This window comes from Phascolarctos cinereus, unplaced genomic scaffold, assembly GCF_003287225.1.
Source record: "Phascolarctos cinereus isolate Bilbo 61053 unplaced genomic scaffold, phaCin_HiC Scaffold_1;HRSCAF=81, whole genome shotgun sequence".
NCBI classification, from domain to species: domain Eukaryota; kingdom Metazoa; phylum Chordata; class Mammalia; order Diprotodontia; family Phascolarctidae; genus Phascolarctos; species Phascolarctos cinereus.
The window spans coordinates 187855078-187878633 of record NW_027555514.1 but is presented as its reverse complement, the minus strand read 5'-3'; the positions used below and the strand labels follow the sequence as shown (position 1 = coordinate 187878633).

General features: G+C 39.2%; 1 protein-coding gene and 1 pseudogene across 1 annotated transcript in view; one reads left to right on the top strand and one right to left on the bottom strand.

Annotated features, from left to right (window-relative positions):
• GRIN2B (glutamate ionotropic receptor NMDA type subunit 2B) overlaps positions 1-23556 on the bottom strand; it is a 651709-nt gene that overhangs the window by 268275 nt on the left and 359878 nt on the right. The window contains 1 exon segment of the mRNA XM_021001754.2: positions 15829-16427. Coding sequence (XP_020857413.1) covers positions 15829-16427 — 599 coding nt within the window.
• Positions 10132-10675, top strand: LOC110218784 (60S ribosome subunit biogenesis protein NIP7 homolog pseudogene; annotated as a pseudogene).

Below are 23556 nucleotides of genomic sequence, written 5' to 3'. Positions count from 1 at the left end.
TAAAGCTCTCCACACACACCCCTTCCCACAATGGAAGGTCTTTAAGCAAAGGCTGAAGAGCCATACGGTCATGGAACCTATCACTGGAAGGGACCTTAGAGCTCATTTGGATCAACACAATCATTTTACAATTAAGAAAACTGAATGCCAGGGATGCAAAGTGACTTGATTTCAAAGCTATATTGGTAGGTAAAGAGTAGAATCAGCATTTGAACTCAAATCACGTGACTCCAGAGCTGCTTTTACTGGACCACATTGCCTCTCATTACCTCCCTCCTTGACTGTTATATCCCTTGTTCAGAGATGGATTAGCTAAACTGGCTTCAGAGGTTCTTTCCAACTCTGAGATTTCTGTGATATTCAAATCTGTGCAATAATGAGCCATCTTATTATTCTGTATACTAGCAGGTCCCCTGTGGATTTTGGATTAAGGAAAGAGATGGAAAAAAAAGGAAAAAATGTGTGGGTACGGCTGAGGGATTCAGTCAGCACTTATTGAGCTTCCTAGACTTATGAATGTACACAATTCATTTCACTTCTCTGGCCCTCAATTTCCTCATTTCCAAAATGAGGGTTTAAGATATGGGATCCCTTGCTGGTTTTGATGGTATGTAACTATGAATGTTGTTCAGTCATTTCAATTGTGTTCAACTTTCCATGATCCCATTTGGGGTTTTCTTGGCAAAGATTTTGTAGTGGTTTGTCATTTCCTTCTCCAGCTGACTTTACAGATGAGGAAACTGAGGCAAACAGGGTTAAGAGAGAAGTTTAGGGTCACACATCTAAGTGAGTATCTGAGGCCAGGTTTGAACTCAGGAAAATGAGTCTTCCTCATTCCAAGCCCAGTGCTCTATCCACTGCTCCACTTACGTGCCCTGTAACGAATACTAACTGTATTTTGCTCTTTCAGTCAGTCAACAAGTATGTATCAAGTACCTACTATGTGCCAGGCACCTGCTAAACTAGGAATACAAAGAAAGATAAAAGACCGTTCCTGCTTTGAAGACACTTACAGCCTAATTGGGAAGACAATGTGCAAACAATTATCTACAAAAAAATATACCTACAAAGTAAATGAGAAATAATCAAAGAGAGAAGGCATTAGAATTAAAAGGGATTAGGAAAGGCCACTTGTAGAAGGTCAGACTTCAGCTCAGACTTAAAGAAAGCCAAGGAAGCTAAGAAGTAACAATAAGGGAAGAGAGAGTTGTGGAATGTAGGAGACTGCCAATGAATGCTCAGAGTTCAGAGGTGGAGTTTCTCATGGCAGAAGAAAAGCACAGAGCCTAGTATCACTGGATCAAAGATTACATGGGCGTAGGGTGTAAAAAGGGGGGAAAGGTGGAGTGATGGGGGTCAGGTTCTGGAGGGTGTTATAAGAAGCAAGGAGGATTTTATATTGGGTACTGGGGGGATAAGGATACTTGGTTTGTAACCAGGATTTGTATTGTCTTCTATATGATTCAAGGAATAACCTAAAGTCTTTGGTCACTAGGCTATTATCAGACACCAAATAATTAGAAGAGCAATAACGATGGCTCATTTTCTACAGTGCTTTAGAGTTTACAAAGTCACCTCCTCACTGTAGCCCTTGAGGTACATAAGCTCAGGCACAGAGAGGTTAAATGACATTCATTAAATGGCAGCTCATTAGGAGCAGATCCAGAATGGAACACATGTCTTGTGACTCCAAGTCAAGCATCCCTGGACCCTATCAGGAGTTTGAAAAGAATCACTGTGAGTTTTGTGTCATGGCTTCTGGAGACAAAAAATGGCCAGGGAAGTGTCCTACTTTGAAAAGGAACTTACTTAGGAATTTAAAAGATTTAAAAGAATTTAAAGGTATTTGGAAACTAATTCTATGTCCTTTGTTACATAGATAGACATGCTATTATTAAATGAGACAGCCAGCAAAACCAAGAAATAACAAACAGGAGATAGATGCTTTTTTGATCAAGTTAAAGTTTATCAGACCTAGCTCCAATTTGTTCATTCTCCTAATTCTATGAAAAGCATAACACTCTTTCAAGTAATTGACTCAATTAGAAGGACAGAGAATTTAATTTTTTTTCAGATTGTTTATTTGAGACCTTTCAAAAGCACGGTCTCCTCTTATACATACATTACTTGTAAGCACTGTAGCTACAATATACCTCTAATGGTAACAGATAGTAATAAAGGAAAGAAAAGTGTTTCTTAAGAACTGAAATTGTGTGATTCAGATTGAATAAGAAATGCCTAAAGAGAGGAGAGGCACAGAGCTAAAAATTAAGGGGAGGAAAGGAAGGAAGGAAGGAAGGAAGGAAGGAAGGAAGGAAGGAAGGAAGGAAGGAAGGAAGGAAGGAAGGAAGGAAGGAAGGGAGAGAGGGAGGGAGGGAGGAGAGGAGGGAGGGAGGGAGGAAGGAAGGAAGGAAGGAAGGAAGGAAGGAAGGAAGGAAGGAAGGAAGGAGAAGGAAGGAAGGAAGGAAGGAAGGGTTGGAGGGAGGAAATAAAGGAAAGAGAAAGTATGAGCAATAAGGGAGGTGGGTGAACAGCTCCCAGCCTGCTGCTGCTGGAAGCTGGACAAAAGTGAACAGATTTCAGCAGCAGGGATCTCTAATCTGTCAGCAGCAGTTACTCTGTGTGTGACCAGCCTGCACAGCTAGAGGACCTGGCACTAACTAAGGCAAGCCAACCCCACCAGTCTCTCCAGGAAAAGAATGAGCCATAAACAAAATTTCAGCTCCAAAGTTCTGAAAAGCTAAATGGAAGTTGTTCATTACCAACTACCAATTCCTCGCCCTTTCCTTTTTCCAAAACATAGTCAAGTTGCTTTCTTTGTGACAATGATTCATTACCACCTAAAAACTGATTCTTAGAGTCAAATTGTTTGAATGCCAGTTCTTCTAAGTTTTAAAAAAAAATTCTACCAGCCATGTCAAGCCCTGACATTACACTGGAGAATTCTTCTCAGGTGGAGGTTACTATCATATTATTGACTTAGAAATTGTGAGAGGGAGTATTATATAGTAAGTAGGTCATATTCTGGATATGCAGTGAGGAAGATCTGCCTTTGAATCCACCTCAGATACTTACCAGTGGAGGACTCTAAGTAAATCACTAAGACTATTTTCTCATATTAAAAATAGGATAATAAGGAATACCACTTAATTAAGGGTTCTTGTGAAAATCAAATTAAATAATTTATATAAAGTGCTTTGTAAACCTTAAAGTGCTATATAAATGTCAATTATTATTAAAACATATATTTAATATTATCAAATTATTATATTATATATTATATATAACAATAAAATATTATATTAAAACAGCAAACTCTTTTAATATAGGTTTCAGAAAAGGTACTGATCTGCATTAGAATTTTTCTCACTTAGGGTTTCCCATACCAATAAAATCATAGGTCCAGTCCCTATTCACCACCAGTGGTGTTCAGGTTACTATGTTATAGCACTGTAAGACATAATCCCTGCCAGAAAGGAAGTTATTATCTACTTAAGCAGACTACATAGGCCCAATATAATCAGAATTTTAAAAAAAGATTAATGACAAATTCATTCTTTGACTTCCCTCCTCCCACTCAATCTAGCCTTTATCTTTTTTGTTATTCAATCATGTCGAACTCTTTGTGATCCCATTTGGGGTTTTCTTGCAAAGATACTGGAATAATTTGCCATTTCCTTCTCCAACTCACCTTACAGATGAGAAATTGAGGCAAACAAGGTTGTGTCTTTTTGACGGTCACACAGCTAGTAAATGTCTCAGGTCAGATTTGAACTCAGGAAGATGAGTCTTCCTGACTTCAGTCCCAGCACTCTATCCACTGTGCCACCTAGCTGCCTAGCCTTTATCTTGGAATGGGGGAAAAAAAACAGATTCTATAAGACTCCCACCCAATTAAGGACATCTACTAAAGCTACCTCTTTTCCCCAATTCTACACTTCAGATTGCCTCCACACCACTTACTACTTATATTTTTTTCTCAATCCTTGAAGAAGAGGTAGCCCTTCTCCTTGCCAAAACCCTTATTCCCATCCCTTCCCTTTTTTCCCAGGATGAGGTCCTTCCAATAATCCTTCTCTCATTCAATCTCTCTGTATCCACTAGCTCCTTACCTACTGCCTACAAATATACCCAAATCTCCCTATCTTAAAAAGAAAGTTCTTCACTTAACCCTACTATGCCCCCTCAAGCTATCATCCCATATCTCTCCACCTTTTCATAGTTGAACTCTAGAAAATGTCTCCTAGCTGGTACCTAGGTGGTGCAGGCCCTGGAATCAGGAGGACCTGAGTTCAAATATGGCCTCAGACACTTGAAACTTACTAGCTGTGTGACCCTGGGCAAGTCACTTAATTCCATTACCTAGCCAAAAAAAAAAGATGCCCTTACATTTACAAGATCACAGATTTTGATGTAGAGAAGGGTCCTTAGAGCCCACCTAGTACATCTTCCTTATTTTATTGATGAGGAAATTGAGGTTCAGAGAAATCAGAGACCATGTCCTAGATTAAAGGAATTTTCTCCATGGAGTTCAACTCTCCTGATTGATGACTGCCTTTCCTGGACCACTACCTCAGGACAGTCTCAGACACTATGCTTCACTTCATCCCCTCCTATCTAACTGACCAGTTTAAATTATACCCTTTTCTTTCCCCCTCCCCCCAACTACCCATCACCCCCAGTTCATGAATCATGGTCAGATCAATTCTGTCATTGTTCTTGGCTAGGATGTGTCAATCTACTCCACTTTGGCCCCACTCATCATCTGGGTAAATTTTGAGAACAAAATGCTCTTCCTTGGTCACCATTCTACTGTATTTTTTTTTCCTCTTTCATTAGAATGTAGGCTCCTTGAAGGCAAGGGCTGTGTTTTCTTTTCATTTGCATTCTAGCATTTAGCACTTTGGCAAATAGTAAGAGCTTAATAAATGGCATTTTATCCTCTTTTTGCTTCCTTCTCTCCCTCCCTTCCTTCTTCCCTCTCTCCTTCAGCCTTTCTTCTTTCCTTCCTTCCTTCCTTCCTTCCTTTCTCTCTTCCTTCCTTCCTTCCTTTCGCTCTTTCTTCCTTCCTTCCTTCCTTTCTCTCTTTTCTCTTTCTTTCTCTCTTTCTCTTTCTTTCTTTCTTTCTTTCTTTCTTTCTTCCTTTCTTTCTTTCTTTCTTTCTTTCTTTCTTTCTTTCTTTCTTTCTTTCTTTCTTTCTTTCTTTCTTTCTTCCTTTCTTCCTTCCTTTCTTCTTTCTTCTCTTTCTTTCTCTTTCTTTCTTTTCTTTTTCTTTCTTTCTTTCTTTCTTTCTTTCTTTCTTTCTTTCTTTCTTTCTTTCTTTCTTTCTTTCTTTCTTTTTCTTTCTCCCTGGACCACACAGGTTACTAGTAAATGAAAGAAACAAGATTTGAACCTAGGTTCAGGGCCAGCTCTCTTTCACACTTACTACTCTGTCTCTATGCATCTGCTTCCTCACTTCCATTGCAATTTGATTTTCAATCTCATTACTCATCTGAAACCATTCTCTATACATTTACCAACAATCTTTTACTTGCCAAATCCAACGCCTTTGTTTTTTTTTCCCTAAAGCACAGATCTGACCACACCATCCTACCACTTAGTTAACTCCAGTGGCTCCCTATAACCTTTAGGGTCCAAGACAAACTCCCCTTTTTGGCATTTAAGGCACTTTATATCCCAATTTCCTACTCTTCTTCATGAACTCTTTGATCTAGACAAATTGGCTTTCTGTTTCTTACACGTGACGCTCCATGTCTCATTTTATACTTTTATATAGGCTGTTGTTCTCCATGACTTGAGAGCACTACCTTCTCAACTACGCCTTTTAAAGTCCCTATTTTCCATCAAAGCTCCAGACAAATGCCACCTTCTACAGGGCCCACACCACCATCTTTTCTTTTCAAAGACAGTGTGTCATCTCACCTAGATTGCATGGGCAGATGCCACTCATGCATCAGATCCCCCTACTCATTTTACTTTCTCCTTTTCTGACCTGGACTGATTTGCCCCTTTTTAAGGCAAACTGGTGGCCTCTTGTTCCCAGAAGCTAATCTAACTGATGCTGAACTTAGTGGAAACACCCAATTGGCATAGTCCACTGCAATTTAGAGATCTCTAGCTGAAGATCCATCAGCCTCAGCTTCCCCTGTAGCTGGGGTTTGAGGTATATACCATCACACCCAGCTATAGTGGGTCTTTCCTGATCTCCCCAAATGTTAGTGCTTCCCTCCAAAATTATGTTGCTTTAAACATTTATTTTGCATATACTTATGTAATACCAGTTTCAATAGATATATACAAGTTGTCACCCCCATTAGAAAGTAAGTTCCTTGAGGATGAAGGTATTTCTTTTTTCTCTTTGTATCCTCAGTACCTTGCATAATCAGCAGCACACAGTAGGTACTTAATTATTATTTGGGTGAACACTTGCCTTATCCTTCCTGGCCTCCTTAGCCTATTGGACTCCTGGTTACTCTTTCTTTCTTGAGTTTTCATGATTTTCTTCCTACCTGTCTTTGGATCCATTTCCATCTTCTTTCCTTCTTTCATGTCCTGCTTCCTAAGCATGAGTGTGTCTCAGGGCTCTTCCCTGGATTTTCATCTCTCCTGTCCCTTCCCCTCTTCATGATCTCAAAACTTCCTAAAAGTAGTGATATTATTTCTATGGACGTGGCTCTCAAATCTATATTTACAGATGTCATCTCTTTCCTAATCCTACCTTTGTCACTGTCTGCTATTTATCACCTTTGTGATTTATTTATCATTTATTTGTCACCTTTACCTATTCGTCCCATACACCTCAAACTTATTTTTTGTTCAGTTGTTTTTAATTGTATTTGACACTTTGTGACCCCATTTGGGGTTTTCTTGGCAAAGATACTGGAATGGTTTGCCATTTCCTTCTCCAGCTCATTTTAAGATGAGGAATTGAGACAAATAGGGTTAAGTGACTTGACCAGAGTCACACAGCTAGTAAGTGTCTGAGGCCAGATTTGGACTCACAAAGATAACTGTTATAAGGTAGGGCTTCCAACAAGTGCTAAGGTTCATCAGAGCTTCTTTAAGATCTAACTTGTATATTAAGCAAAGTGAGATTTCTCTATGTATCTATCTCTAGGTCATTTTCTTTCTAGATTGATGCTGGAGCTGCTTCTCCTGCCTTTGCTTCAATCTCCCTTCTCTTTTTCTTCTGTCAACTCATATCCCTTCTCTACTGAAGCCATTCCTAGACCTCCTGATCCATACATACAGCATGGCAGCCAGCCTACTCTGACCATTCATTTTCTTTTATCTCTTTATTGTCATAACTATGTTTTTCTTTTTTTAAAAAGTGTTCCACATCATTTTTCTACCAGTGCACATACATGCACATACACACAGACACACTTAATATTCCACCCAACACCAAATTTCTTCAAGGGATGTAAGGCTCCCTTCTCCATACCCTGCAGGCAAATTTAGAAATCTAGAAATGGGCTAAAGAATTATATATTATTGTAAAGGAAAAACCAGTTACTTTTGGAAACATTGTATATTTGAGAATACCTATATAGTTTAAAAGAAAAGTAACTGAACTTTACTGAAATAACTACCATTTAATATGTCAACACCATCATAATATGGGAAATGGGAGAGAAATAAAGACTAAGAAGGTCTTAAAATAATTGTAAATAACCAAGTACTGAGTTTTCAAAGAGGCTTTTTTTCTTCTTTTCTTTCAATTATTACCTTGTTGCCTCCCTCTCTTTCTGGTGGTTTACTACATTCTTTTATTTCTCTTGATTTTTGTATGCTCTTCCATTCCATTTAGCAAACATTAAGCACAATATGTGAAAAGTTAGATTTTCACAACAGATAAATTGAAGAGGTTAGAGTATGGTGATTATCAGGATAGACAAAGGATTCAGCATCGGGTTCCTTAAATAGCGAGCTACCTTGGTGCACTTGAAATATGATCAATTCATAAAAAAGACATGCAATGTTCCTATTCACTCATATGTAACACATCTATTATGTAAAATGAGGTTTACCTGTAGCACACAGTCTTGCATATACCTAGTACTCAATAAACATTTAATAATAACTGTGAAATGGGTAATGGCCAAGTAGCTCTTGCCTACACTGTCTGAGAACTAATTGACTCAATCCCTTATTTATTTTACACCTTTCAGCATTTTCCAGGCCAAGCAAAGTCAAACAGGCCTCCCATGGGAGCAATCCCAGTTTGAGGAGTTCTAAGAAGAGGAGAGCTGCCTCAAGATTTTAGAGGCCTTATTTTCATGGTAGCTGTTTAAATAAGACCTTAACAAAACTCCTTTTGTCCCATCAATTAGACAAAAGGTATACTCCCTATTGCCCAAAGGCCAAAGTAATGGGAAGATTCTGGCCAATCCAATACAACACAATCCAACAGGCCTTCGTGTGTGTGTGTGTGTGTGTGTGTGTGTGTATGTGTGTGTGTGTGTGTGTGTATTCAAGATACAGAGAGGAAACCCAAAACATTACCTGCTCTCAACAAGGTTACATGGTTACATTTTACTGGGAGAGGGTGAGTGGGTAGTACTTGGTGGTAGAAATAACACACAAACAGCCAAGTATATGTGAAATAAGTTTAAGGAAAAAGGTGAGAGTACTAACCACTGGGAGAATCAAGAAAATCTAGAAAAGTCTCTTCTAGGAGACAGCACATAAGTTAAAGCTTGAGGAATGCTAAGAGACAAAGGCAGACGAACAGTACATTGCAGGTATAGGGGAGAGGGATGCAGAGGAGTTCTGATTTTGGCTAAAATAAGCAATCCAGTTTAGCTAAAATGTAGATTGTGATGAAGGGAGTAATGTGCAATAAACCTGGAAGGGTAAGCTGGAGTCAGATTGCAAGGGAACTTTAAATGCCAAGCTAATTTTATTTGCTTGTTTGTTTGTTTTGTTTTATTTTGTTTTAACCCTAGAGCCAATTGGGAGCCACTGAAGAGGGAGTGACATGGTCAGACTTGTGCTTTGAGAACAGTTGGTGTGGAGAAAAGATTGGAGAGGAAAGAGAATGGAAGCAGAGAGATTAGGAGTCTATTGTACAATAATTCAGGGGAGAGGCAATGAGGGCTTGAATTAGGGTGATAGCCATACGAGTAAAGAGGTAGAGACTGTGAGAGCTATTGTGGAGACAGTTTTAACAAGACTTGGCAACAATGAATATAAACCTAGAAAACAATTTGGAACTATGCCCATAAAGTTAAACTTTGCATACCTTTTGACCCAGCTATATCACTACTAGACCTATGCCCATAGAAATCAAAGAAAGATAAAACAACCCATATGTACAAAATATTTATAGTAGCTCTCATGTTAGCAGCCCAAAACTTGAAACTAAGGGAATATTTTCATATTATGGAATGGCTAAACAAATAATAATGCTAGAAGTGCTAAATAAATAAAATGCTATTAATAATAGCATTTATATAGTGATTTAAGGCTTGCAAAGCATTTTTAGTTATCTATATGAGTACAACGGTCTATTATTCTGCCATAAAAATTATAAAATGAAACTGATTTCCACTTTCCCAAAAGAAACTGGAAAGATATTTGTTGTTGTTATTGTTTGTACTTCATTCTCAAAGAAGAACAATGATATCATGAAGGTGATGTCTTGACTTGGAAGTGAGTTAGATGGCTGTGCAAAGTCACCTGCCTCATTCTCCTCTTTGGAGCCATCCGCATTGAACTGATGGAGAGTAAAATGAGCAAAAGTAAGAGAAAATTTAATATAGTGATTACCACATTGTTGAGAGAAAACAACTGAAAGTTACAGATCTCTCTGATCAACATAACCATTAATCACAAGTCCAAAAGAATGAAGATGAAACATGCCAATTACCTCCTTGCAGAAAAGTGATGAACTTAGAATGCAGAGAGATATGCATTTTCATACATGATTAATGTGGGAATTTGTTTTCACAGAGTATGTAGAAATGTATTGAGGGATTTATTTTATTTTTTTAACAAAATTTCCTCAGTGGTATAAGTAGTAGTAGGAGGGACAGAGTATTAAAAAAAATACTTATTACTTGAAAATTAAAAAAAAAATACTTCTGTCTAGAGCAGTCTAGAGATCTGCATTTGCTTCACTGTGAAATGTGGCCCCTGACCAAACAGGAGACCAGCACCTTGTTCCAGAAGATATCAAAATATATTAGAGAAAACATTCAATTGCTTGTGGACCGACCTGATAGCACCTACTGTTTCTGCCTCCATAAAGACAGAGTCTACTGTGTAAGTGAGAAGATTCTTAAGCTGGAAGTAAATATCACCTGGGAAAAACTTAGTGTCTCTGGGGACCTGCTTTGGGAAGCTCACTAAGACCCAGAAGTTCAGATTGCACATCACTGCCCTGGATTACCCGGCACCATATGCAAAGCATAATGTATGGGTGAAACCTGGAGCAGAGCAGTCATTCTTGCATGGGAACCATGTGTTAAAGTCTGGCCTGGGCTGAAGCACAGAAAATACTAATCAGTATCAGGGATTGGTGGTGTACTCCTTGGCAGATGTACCTTTGGGTTTAGGCATGGCAGCCAAGTCCACGCAGGGCTGCAGGAAGGTGGACCCTTTTGGCAATTGTTGTGTTTCACAAGCTGACATTGAGAAATATGTATACCACAAAGACACACTGATTTAATTCATCTTATGGACTTACGACCAAGACTTTTTTTTTTCTTGTGGGAGTAGCTGAGCTACAAATCCCCCTTTTTACCAACCTACACCATGACTTGTGGATACACTTGGTCTTCTGCTGGCCATTCTTACTATTGTGCAGGCACTGGGGCATAGTGTATCAAACACTGGACTTGGAAGTTGGAAGACTGGGGTTTGAATCCAGCTCCTAGCATAAACCCTGAATGATTAATGTCATCTCTGACACTTGGCAGATGAGTGATGCTATGCAAGTTACTTCACTAGATTCACCTATGTCACATGGTTGTTGTGAGGATCAAATTGGAGCAAAAGCGGGGTAGAAACCTGAGCTATCATTGTAAGCAGCTGCAGGGTGAGTCTTGTTTAGCAAGAAAGTGACACATTTTGAACCTTTTTTGTTTAATACTGATTAAATTGAGTATCATCTTTTATACAGAATGAAGTCACTTCTTGCTCCTTGGTGTAGGTCCTGATATTTTTTAGAACTGAGGACAAATATAGCTTTTTCTTGTAGCTCTTAAAAAATTTTTTTTTTAATTTTCTGTTGAGAGAGATGGAGAAGGAGGAATATAGGAATACTTTGGGGTTGCAACCCTGGATGATTAGAATAATGAGATGTCCTCAAAATAAATAAGGAAAGGGGAAGCTAGGTGGTATAGTGGATAGAGCACCAGCCTTGGAGTCAGGAGTACCTGAGTTCAAATCCAGCCTCAGACACTTAGCTGTGTAACCCTGGGTAAGTCACTTAACCCCAGTTGCCTCACCCAAAAATAAATAGATAAGGAAGTATGAAAGCAGGATAGGTTTCAGGGGATAGTGATTTACATTTTGGGTACAATGAATTTGCTATGATTCTAATATACTTAGCTGGAGATGTCCAATAGACCACTTGTAATGTGAGACTAGAGCTCAGGAAAGAGACAATTGTTTAATCACCTGCATAGTGAAGGTAACTGAATCCTAGGAGCTGACAGGTTCATCAACAAAAATGGAGTTTCATGGAGAAAGAGAGGAAAAGAAGGTCTAGTGCTAGGACATAGCCTGGGGATAGCCATGGTGAGGGGACAGAGTGGCTAATTCTCCAGCAAAGGAGATTGAGTTGAATGATGAGATTCAAAGTCAGATAATATGATCTTGAAAAGTAAGTGAAAAGTGAAGAATTGGGTGGGGGGCTGAGTAAAGCCTCACAAGATAAGAGTGGCAGATAGTTTTAAATACAGTAGTAGTAGTAGTAATAATAATAATAATAATAATAATAATAATAATAATAATAATAATAATAACTAGCATCAATATAGTGCTTTAAGGTTTGTAAAGTTCTTTACACGTTATCTCATTTGATTCTCACAAAAACCCTAAAAGGCATATGCTATTATTATCTCCATCCTACAGATGAGAAAATCGAGGCACAGGAAGGTTAAGTGACTTGCCCAGTATCACACCATCCTGGCTGAGACAAGATTCAAACTTAAGACTTCCTGATTCAAAGTGCCACTTAGCTGCCCAGCTAACAAGTATAATGCTGTTATTAATCTAGGATACTAGGGAGTCAGAAAATAATCAACACAAAAACACATGAAACATGTCAAATAAAGAATCACATATCTTAAATAGCATCTTCCCTTTCTGCTAATTTCAAAGGGTGAGATATAGAAAAAGTAGAAAGATTGGACCCCTGAACCAAAAATAGAGTCCTGAAGTAACTACAAGATGCTCCATCATCTGAGTGACATAAATAGACTTATACACAGCATTAGAGAACACACTAGAGGAGAAAATAATCATTAACTGGTCCCTGAGAAAGTGATAAAGTGAAAATATAGACAACATACCTACTAACAGCTAATAATTCTCCCCTAGCTTAAGGGGATAAAGATGATTCTGGACATTTGACCTAATCATTTCCAAAACGGTTTTATATTATCTGATTTAAAGGTTCTTTCAGACCACCCTCAGGTTCTAATAAAAACTTTCACATGGAGATAGAGGGAATAAAAAATCCCTTCTTATGTTCAATCAAATTATATTCTCAATGGGGAGTCAAAGACTCAGCACGACTGGGGCAATGGTGCATTTTTGTACCATATTTACTAAAAGGACATGAACAAATATGCCACTTTTACCAACACCAAGAGAGGCATTCAGGCTTTTCTATAACCAGTACAGACAGAGTACATCTGGTAAAATGTTCACTAAGTCTAGCTGGTACTGCTGTAGAGGCTTAAGGAACAAATTCAACTCATAAGGATTCTAGGTTGACATAACATGTTGTTCCTTGGTCACAAAAGATGGAAACAATACAACTTTAAAGGTACTCTTAGATTATGAAGTATCCCTCATTTTTTAATCTTTAATCTTCCTTGAATAACAAAAGAAGCCAATCCCTTTGAGTACTCACCACTGTCTTGGATTTGGAATAGATATAAAACCAATGACATTTCATTTAATTCCACTTGCTATGAAGATTTCCCCAAAAACAATGTAGGAAATAAACATGGTTTGATCAACTATCAGTGGACCTGATAAAGATGTAACAATGTGCCATTAGATAAAGCTTGTAAAGATGTGCCAACAAAGCTCCTAATATTTTTAGCATGAAGGAGAGGTCTCTTTCCCAACATTGACCCTGATGTCACCTGATCCATGAGAGGTTCATTCTAAGTAGCCCCCAGATACCACAGTCTGAAGAGTGAAGGACCTTCCTGACCCTGCTACTACTATAGGCCATTAGTGAAGAAAGGCATGCTTATAGTCCAGTTGTTTGCAGCAGTTTTATCTTCAGCATGTTTTCACTATAGCTATCTTTCTTGGCTTTTTGGTCTGTCATTTAAAAGAGTATTAGTCACAATACCCTGACCCCAGAAAGATTAGAGTACCAATGTGGCTAGGTAGGCTGTTGGCCTCTGGTAGGGGGGCAGACAGTGTGAGTGGCAGCAGGTACAGCTGCCTAATCTCCCTGCTCAGCTGCCAGGTGTCTGCAAAGGCATGATGTCTCTGCTTCTTTTGTCTCCTGGGTTTGTTCTTTCTTGATCTTGGATGAATGGTCCAGAGACCAGGTTATAACCTCATGATCTTTGAAAGGTCAGAGGAGCCATCAGAGATCCAGCAATCAGAATTAGTAGCAGAATCTGTGCCAGTAGGCACAGTAGCTGAATCCACTGAGGAGCCAGGCCTGAAGAGCTAACTGCTTGACCCAGGCTAGGATGGAACCAACCCAGAAGTCAAAGCACCATGTCCTGCAAGCAAGGGAATGACTTTTCCATCAGCTATGGAACACCCAGAAGTGAACTTAGTGAGGACTCTTACAGAAGAGAGAAAATAACTAAAGAACTCTGAGGTTAAGGGTCACCCTAATCACATATGTACATTCCCTACATATATCTCTTGGTACCTCTGTGCTTCAAATTTGAGACTTTTCTCTCCATGATCCTTTTGGATACACAGGGTGTCCCAAAGTTCTTAGTGAAACTTCACATTTTAATAGTTAAATTCAAGTTTAAAACTTCAGTAAGAACGGGACACCCTGTACAAATAGGATGGAGAGTGTGCACAGGGTTGAGGCAGGGGAAAATGTTTTTTATACCACCCAATTTCCCAAGGGAGAGTGTGCTTCCAGTTGGGGATGGGAGGAAACTTTTGTACTTCTACCCTTGATATATTCCTTCTGATTAAATATCCCGTTGTGGAAGCCAACTGATGCCAGCTGGTTGATTAATAATTAGGAGCACCTACTTGGGATTGGGTACTTGTGAATGATAGTATTAGATAGTATTAGAATAATATTAGATAGTATTAGAAATACTATTAGATAGTATTAGAAACACCACCCTCTCAAAGGTTACCCTTCATACCTTGAGAGGAGAGCCCTCTGTGGAGCTGTCCCACCAATGGAAGTGAGAGTTGGGGAGAACAAGCCCATAATAGGGGGCTTGTGAAACATAAGAGAAAAGCAAGGTGTCTGAAGACTTTGATTTCTATACTCAGAAGTTTTAGGATAGAAACAGTCTCACCATATCTGTAGGCTTTAAGATAATATTCATATGATTGCTTTATGTTATTTGGTAACTTCTACTTCGCAGTTTCCTACAGGATTATTCACTTATATTTAATAAGAAACCATTTTTTCATATGTGTGTGTGTGAAATATCCTGAACCCAGATTGAGAGAAGAAAAGGGAACCCAGAACAAAATTTATAGGAATTTTTAAGAAACAGAATTATGTCATAATGGAAATCATAGCTAAATATGATAGCTCTAGATTGCAAGGAGGTATCAGATAGGATAGCTCACAGTCACAAAGGGTACCACGATGAATTATCCCAACCTAGACATCCAATGATGGGGGAAGAGTCTGACATGAGGTACAGATAGCATGTGTTATGGAAACTTATCACTGACTATGCCAATATTCTAGGATAAGCACTGAATTGTGGGCCAAAATTATAGCCCATTTGCATGGGGTGAATGAGCAGAAATGATGGAGCCCAGCAGGACAGCAAGGACCCAAAACAACACAACCTGCATGATGTCTTACCTTTGAAGAGTATACCCTCTATCATACCACACAGTACTCCCAATACAGGGTCACTGCAGTTTGTTTGTTTTCTCCATTGTAGGAGCTGATACCAGGTGAAAGTGACCATATTCAGGACTTGCCTTGCTATAATGAAAGCAGGGGACCCAGCTGCCAGAAGCAACCAAACAGGCTGCTCCGACTGTGGCCTGCTTCAGTTGGGGAAATACTGGAATCCCAATATAATCCAGCCCAGTTTGTGAGGGGAGAATACTGTTGGCATGCCCACAGACCTAGGTATCACCTGCTCACCATTCACCCATCATAGGTGGCATTCCAGAGGAAACAGTGGATTGGCCTTCTCTCGTCTCCTCCTACTTGGGGTATACTGCTACACCAACAACCAAGGACACTTGGAACAGAAACACAAAGAAGCACAATTTGGATCAGAATCACCCCCACCATTCATTGTTCTAGGCCCTCAGCCCAGTCACCAGCCTCCAACCCACTGCTACCTTGTCCTGCATTTCACACTGTTGCTGAAATTCTACACCATTCAATTCACATATTTGAAACCCAGCCCTTCCTCCACCCTCTGATTTCATCTTGCTTCACACTCTTACCTATTTAGCATATTGGATTGGTAGATCCTTTTCTCATGGGTGTTGTAACAGCTGCTCTTAGGCTCAGGGATGAAGCTATGTTCAGATAGCATGTCAGAAGCGGCTGTGGTGATTATGGCGATCCCATCCCTCACCCTGGCAGGAAGGCCATAATCCCACTCATCATATGACACAGAGATGAGCCCAGTGGGGAACTCTGAGGGCACGGTATCTGTATCCCCTGCCACCAGGCTAGGCACAATCCACGTATAGCCATATCCAGTTAGCCCTACAGAGTTAGCCACTTCAAAGATATAGGTAGCTTCTTCCTTAGTGCAGTAAAGAAGAATGATAGGGCTTTGAAGCTTCTTCAGCTGGTTCTGTATCTTGGAATCCCCATCATCTAAGGACATGTCAAGCAGGAGGACCTCCTCTAGCTCCCAACCCACGAAGCTGTTTTCAATGGTGCTGCGGACTTTGTTGACAAAGTCTTGGTATCCAGGGAAGTAGGTGGTGACAATAGAAAAGATGTACCAGTCATACTCCTCCATGATGTTGAGCATTACAGAAGCTTGCTGTTCAATTGATGGGCCAAATTGGAAGAACATGGAGGAATCATCCTAAATGGGGCAAAAAAAAGAAAGACAGAAATCAAATAAGAGAAATCAACATCAGGTTCTGAGCCAGGCATAAGCAAGAGAGATAGAGAGAAGTTGGGGTGGCAGAAGGTGGACAAATAAGATACTTTTGTCCAAAACCCTTTTATACTATGTCTTTTAGACTGCGTATATCTAGAATCACAACTATATTAATGATACCTATACATGATAAGACTTTACCCTCCTCAGACAATATAATACTCCTTAAAAACCAGCTATGATATTTCATGTAAATTTGAAATAATCCAAAATGCCTTTTAACCATTTGGCAGAAACCTACTACCATCACAGATCTAAAATACTTTTGAAAACAGATGGTCACTGTCATAGAGCTGATCTGATAAACTTTCCTGAACCCTAGCCTGGATTCATCCCTTATGAATTGCAAGGAAAGAGGAAAAGGGAAGACATCATGACCTTTACCATGGATATAATGTGATATCCTGGTCACTTGAAAGGTTCTTCTATCAGAGGGAAGGCTGGATCCAGCTTTCACTGGTTTATGGGAGCCAATTGTTAAATTTTTAGTGTAAGCATTTATACCTTGGAAATACATAAATGCTTGAAATTGAAGCTTGATTTATTGTGTTGTTGCTTTCTAGACTTTAAAAAGTTATGGAGAAAGATGTTAATGATGCAGTTTCAACTTAAAAGTATGTCATAAGAACATTTTTTTTCAGTCAGTTGTTAAACATTTACCGGAACAGATAAGTTTAAGTAGCTGCCACCAAGCTAATGGTGCATAGGCCCAGTGATTAGTGAGCCACTAATTCACATTAGTGATAGGGAAGCTGGATGGCACAGTGGATAGCATGACAGTCCTGGAGTCAGGAAAACTCATCTTCCTGAATTCAAATCCAGCTTCAAACACTTACTAATTGTGTGACCCTGGGCAAGTCACTTAACACTGTTTGCCTCAGTTTCCCATCGGTAAAATGATCTGGAGAAGGAAATGGCAAACCATTCCAGCATCTTTGCCAAGAAAACTCCAAAAGAGTTTATGAAGAGTGAGACACAGCTGAAAAATGTCTCAACACGACCAAATTCACATTATTTAGGTGTAGATTTCTCAGAGAAGCAAAAGTATAACTTGTGATCTACTTACAAGCACATCCTCTACAAAGACTACCTGCATATAACATGACAACACAGTTTTATCTACTCTATACTTTTTACTTATAGCAAGACTAAAAATAGTAAACACTTGTCCATTCAGTTGTGTCCAACTCTTTATGACCCCAGGGACCATTGCACACCAATTCAATCCATGGGGTTTTGTCAGCAAAGATACTCAAGCGGCTTCTCATTTCCTTCTCCAGTGAATTAAGGCAAACAGTGTTGAGTGACTTGCCCAGGGTCACACAGCTTGTAAGTGTATGAGGTCAGATTTGAATTCAGGTCTTCTTGACTCCAGGCACAGTGCTCTATCCACTGAGCCATCTAGCTGCTTCTAGTAAATACCTAGATACCACCAATTAAATATCCTTTTCAATATACCCAATAATTATCTAGCTGCTTATTGGCATTTACTTTGTATCACCCACAGTTACCTAGCCTACCTTTTTTTCCTGTCAACTTTGAGCATTCATCATTCAGTCTCTTTCAGTGAGGAAGAGAGACTCCTTTTAATTTTACCATCACAGGCTGACCTAGGCACACTGTTCTAAAATCTTGGGCTATGACTGTTACCTCTGCCTCTTTCTGTGATACTCAAAGATTATGAGGTTTCATTGGTGTGGGTACCACTTCAACTACAGATCCCAGTACTCTATGTGCCCTGGTCAACCATCTTCGTGAGTTGTTGATAAAATGCGTAACAACGGACATCCTACAGTGATCAGCTTCTCTAAGACTAGTTCGGATGACCCTTGGGTATAAGACATATGGTCCATAATCCAGATGGGAGGAAGGGAGGAAGGAAGACAGAAAGAATCTATTAAGCACCTATTATGTGCCAGGAACTGTGCTAAGCATTTTACAAATATTATAGCATTTCCTCCTCCCAACAACCCTGCACACAAGGACCGTAAGAAGTGTTTACTATTATTATCACTACTTTATGGTTGAGGAAACGGAAACAGATAGAAGCTAAAAGGTTAAAAGTGACTTGCCCAGGGGTCACACAACTAAGAAGTATCTGAGGCTGGCTGCAAACTCAGGTCTTCCTGACTTTAGGTGCCATGCTCTATCCATTTATCTATACAACCTCACCACCTCAGTTAGGAGGTACATACTTGCAGTCTTGTATACTTGGTGAGACTTCCAAAGCTTGTGCTCTACCGTCATAACCTTTGAGTCCTTTTCATGAAAAAGCTAGGACTAGGATTCATTGCTGTAAAATAAATCTAAATCCACAAAACAATGGTCTCAATATGACTTCTCTGTCAGACCAAGCTCATCTTTCTTGCTTAATGTTTTATTTATATTCTCTCTCAGTTCAGGTCTGTCCTCCTTTCTCCCATTTCACTCTGTTGCTCAAAAACTTTCATCGACTCCCTACTACCTATAGGACCAAAGAGAATTTCCTTACCCTTGTATACAAAGGCCTCCATCATTTGGCTGTAACCTTAACCTTCCAGTATTTTTTTACATTGCTCTGTTGCTTTGTCTGTCTGCCTGTCTGCCTGCCTGCCTGTCTGTCTGTCTGTCTGTCTGTCTGTCTGTCTCTCTCTCTCTCTCTCTGTCTCTCTCTCTCTGTCTCTCTGTGATTTAATCTAGCTATCCCCAAGGCCTGGAATGCATGCCTTCCTCATCTCTGGGTGTTAAAATCCTTCCCTTCCCTTCCCTTAAAACCTTCTACCAATGCATATCAGCAATTGTTCTGCAACTTGTAATATTAGAGAGATTCCTGAATTACTGGGAGATTGAGTGACTTGGCCAGAGACACACAACCAGTATGTGTTTAAGACAGATGTTTAACCCAAGTCTTCCTGACTGTGAGATTGGCTCTTTATTCACACACTATCTCCCTATTAAGTTGCAAAGGGAAGTAAAAGTTGCCATAACAGCAATATTAAGTGAATAAACTAATTACTGATAAACTTAGTCGCCACTCAAATATGCATCTCTGACTAACTATTGTCTATGCCACTAGTCACCTCTCATCCTCTCAGTGTCAGCCTATAACTGTTGGTAAGAACTTCAAAGGAAAATTATTTGAAAATTCAAGGATTAGGAAAACTAATGAAGACCTCTAACATTTTGGTATCAATGACCATCTTTATGATCATGCTACAAAGACTCAAATATGAAGAGAGGCATATCAGTTAGTCAACAATCACTTATTAAGTGTTTATATGATGTCCCAGGGACTGTGCTAAGCATACAAGAAAAAAAAGTAGCCTTTGTCCTAAGGAACTCACTGTAATGGAAGTACATTTTATTATGTTATCCTATAATTTTGTTGGAAAAACTATACTTAAAAAAATCAGCATTTGATTTTTTTCCCCTTTAATCTAAGAATTTGTGTGTCTTTGCAGCTAAAATTTCAGTTTTGTTATAGATAAAAATTAAACTCATTTTCATAAGTTTTCATTTTAACTTTCAAGTTAGAGTCCCAATCAGACTTTTTTCACTGTTAAAAATAAAATATGAGGCTCTATTTTAAGTAGATTTGTTGTACATGGTCTTTTTCTATTATCTATTATGTTAGAATTAGGAGGAATTTCTGAGTTTGAATGTAATGGGATTGCATGTGATTTGTCCTTCGTTTTCAAAGAGAACCATGACATCAGGAAGATGATGCCATGACTTGCAAATGAATTGGATTTATGTGAGGGAGGGCTGTGCAAAGTCACCAGCCTTACTTTCTCCTCCAGAGCCATCTGGGTCTAATAACCACATATAGGTCAGGACAGCTGGAGATGGCCCACAATGCAGTGGGAGACCTCAGACTTTTTAAGCTAAGGTCTTTTAAGCTACATTCTCACTTTGACAGAGGCAATGCCCATTCGGTGATTAGGGCTGTTTAAGAAGTGAACCAAGGGATGTCCCTTTTAATTCCCCCCCCCCAAAAAAAAAAACCCTGGGAGAGGAAGACCTTCAGGATTTCTGGCCAAAAGAGAAACAATTACTATTTACATTCACTCTGAGCCGTCAGGGGCCAATGGGCATTGCCTCAGTCAAAGTGAGAATTTAGCTTAAAAGACCTTAGGTTATAAAGGCAGAGGTCTCCCACTGCATTGTGGGCCATCTCCAGTTCTCCTGACCTATATCTGGCACTGGACCTAGATGGCTGTGGAGGAGAAAGTAAGACTGGTGACTTTGCACAGCCCTCCTTCACTTAAATCCAATTCATTTGCAAGTCATGGCATCATCTTCCTGATGTCATGGTTCTCTTCAAGAAAGGACAAACCACAACCTGTGAGTAATCTGAGCTGGCCAGTGGGGACCCAACTGGCCAGTTTCATTTGGGCAACTCAGTTCCTCTCCTCTCTCCTCTTTCCACATGGGGTATCATGACCTCACCTGAGGGTGATCTGCCCAAATGAAGGTAAATTTTGAAGGCTGAAACCTACCTACATGTCTTGGGGTTTACTAGCTAGATTTCTTTCTTAAAGACTGTGCCTTAAACCAAATTCACTCTAGTTCTCATGGATTGACCAACAATAGGCCCCTACGCAAGCACATGGGATGCACAGTAAGAAGCACTGAATATGAATTATTAGCAAAACATAGAAAGGCATATGAATCGATGCAAAAAAGAAAGGAGACCAATATTTACAATGACTTCGATAATGTAAATCATCACAATTAAAAAATAAATGAGCTTATAATGTCACGACCAGTCTTGAAAAGCAATAATGAAATGTATTTCTTTCCTCTCAGTATGGAAATGGAAAATTTTATAAAGGTAAAAAAATGTTTCATATGCTGTCAGATGTGATCAATTTGTTGATTGGTTCAGCTTAAATATTTTTCTTTATTATAAATAAAGTCTCAACCTCTCCTCCCTTATTTGCAAAAGTGGGGACTGGCTATGGAATATAGCGTGCACTGTCAGACTCAGCCAATTTGTTGGTTGGTTTTTCTGAACTGTCTTTTTTCTCTTTCTTTTTATTCTTTCTTATGAAGAAAGGTGCATCGTGGGTTCCTGATGAAACTGAATATCAATTCCTTCCATTGGGTAACTGAATAACTGACTAATTTCCCCTAATTCCAAAGTTCAAGGAAGATAATGAGTTGGAAAGATGGAGAGTCCATAAGCAGGTGTCTAAGAAATTTCTAGTTGGTAAAGTGGCATAAATGTTAATTTTTTGAAAGATTTGTTTGTTTAAATCCCTGTATATTGTCAGTTCCTATTTTAGTTTGTAAATATTTAACATTATTAGCTTGAATGAAATAAATCAGACCATTAGAATATTGTTTTGGAAAAATTAAAACATTAATATGCAAAAAATAAACTAAACTATATGTTTTACTATACTTAGTTTGCATTATGCCTTCAAAGTACATTATGTAAATTTTTGTAGTAAAACAAGGTGAAGCCTTATTAAACATCTTCAAAGAAGGTTATCCTAGAGACCAAGTTTCTCATTTGAAATCACTCTTATCTTTCTGACTCTTTGCTTTCCAGTTTTTCCCCTTTTTAAAGACATATTTAAAATCATGTTCTTTCAAAGCATTAGCTAACAGCTTTTGTTCCTATTTCCTGGAGGTGTGATTTAATCAGCTCTTTTCCTAATACAGATGCATCTTGATTCACATTAAAAAATTCTTCAAAGCTGAGAAATAGATTGCAGAACCCCAGAAGTTAAGAGTTGGGACAGACCTTCACAGCCATTTAGTCCAAACCGAACTAAAAGGAATCTTCACTTTGACAAGTCCATCGAGTGGACAACTAAGCCTCTGCTTGAGGATTTTTCCAAGGAACAGGCTTCTTGAGACAGCCCAGTCCATTCTGAACAGTGCTTGAGGTTAAGGAGTTTTTCCCGACTTCAGGCCTACATTTGCCTCTACCAATTACACCCATTTCTCCTGGTTCTGCCCTCCATAGCCAAAGAAAACAAGCCAAATTCCTCCTCCCCCTGAGGACATTCCTTCAAGTATTTAAAGATGGCTATCATATCCTACCCTGAATTTTCTCATTTCCAGGCCAAAAATGTGCAGGTGATTCAACTGATCCTCTTCTACTGTGTACTCAAGACCCTTTACCATAACGGTTGCCTTTCTTGGGATATTTTTCAGCAGAATATAGTTGTACTATCATCTTATTATTCCTGGAGGGAATCTATTTATGCAGTTGAAATACACAGTGGCTGGCATATTACATTACTGACTTATACTGAACTTATGGTTCACTAAGATCCATGGATCATTTTTGTTCTTTTTTAATTCAATTTTATTTTATTTTCTGCTCTGAGTTCTATCCCTCCTACTTCCCCCTATCCCTATTGAGAAAGCATGTGTCAGGCAGTGTGTTAAGTTCTATTTGATCTCTCAGCAACCCTGAGAGGTAGGTGCTATTATTATCCCCATTCTACAGATGAGGAAACTGAGACAAACAGAGGTTAAATGACTTGCCCAAGGTCATATAGTTAATAAGTTTCTGAGGCCATATTTGAACTCAGGTCTCCCTGACTCCTGGCCCAGCATTCTGTCCACTGTATCACCTAGCTGCCTCAATTAAACCTATAACAAACATACATAGTCAAGCAAAACAAATTTCTACATTAGCCATGTCAAAAAAAAGCCTTACTCTTCAGACTCTAAGTCAATTACTTCTCTATTTAGAATTGGGCAACACGTTTCATCATGAGTCCTCGTCGTTTTTCAGTCATGTATGACTCTTTGTGACCCCATTTGGGGTTTTCTTGGCAAAGATACTGGAGTGGTTTGCCATTTTTCTCCAGCTCATTTTACAGGTGTGGAAACTGAGGCAAACATGGTTAAGCAACTTGCCCAGGGTGGCAGAGCTATGAAGTGTCCGAGGCCAGATTTGAACTCATGGAGATGAGTCTTCTTGACTCCAGGCTCAGCATGTTATCCACTGCACCACCTAGCTGTCCCAGTCTTGCAGTACTGAGTCATTATTCTCTCCATCAATGAGGACAGCACCTACATGGCACATATCAGATTCCATCTTATTAGA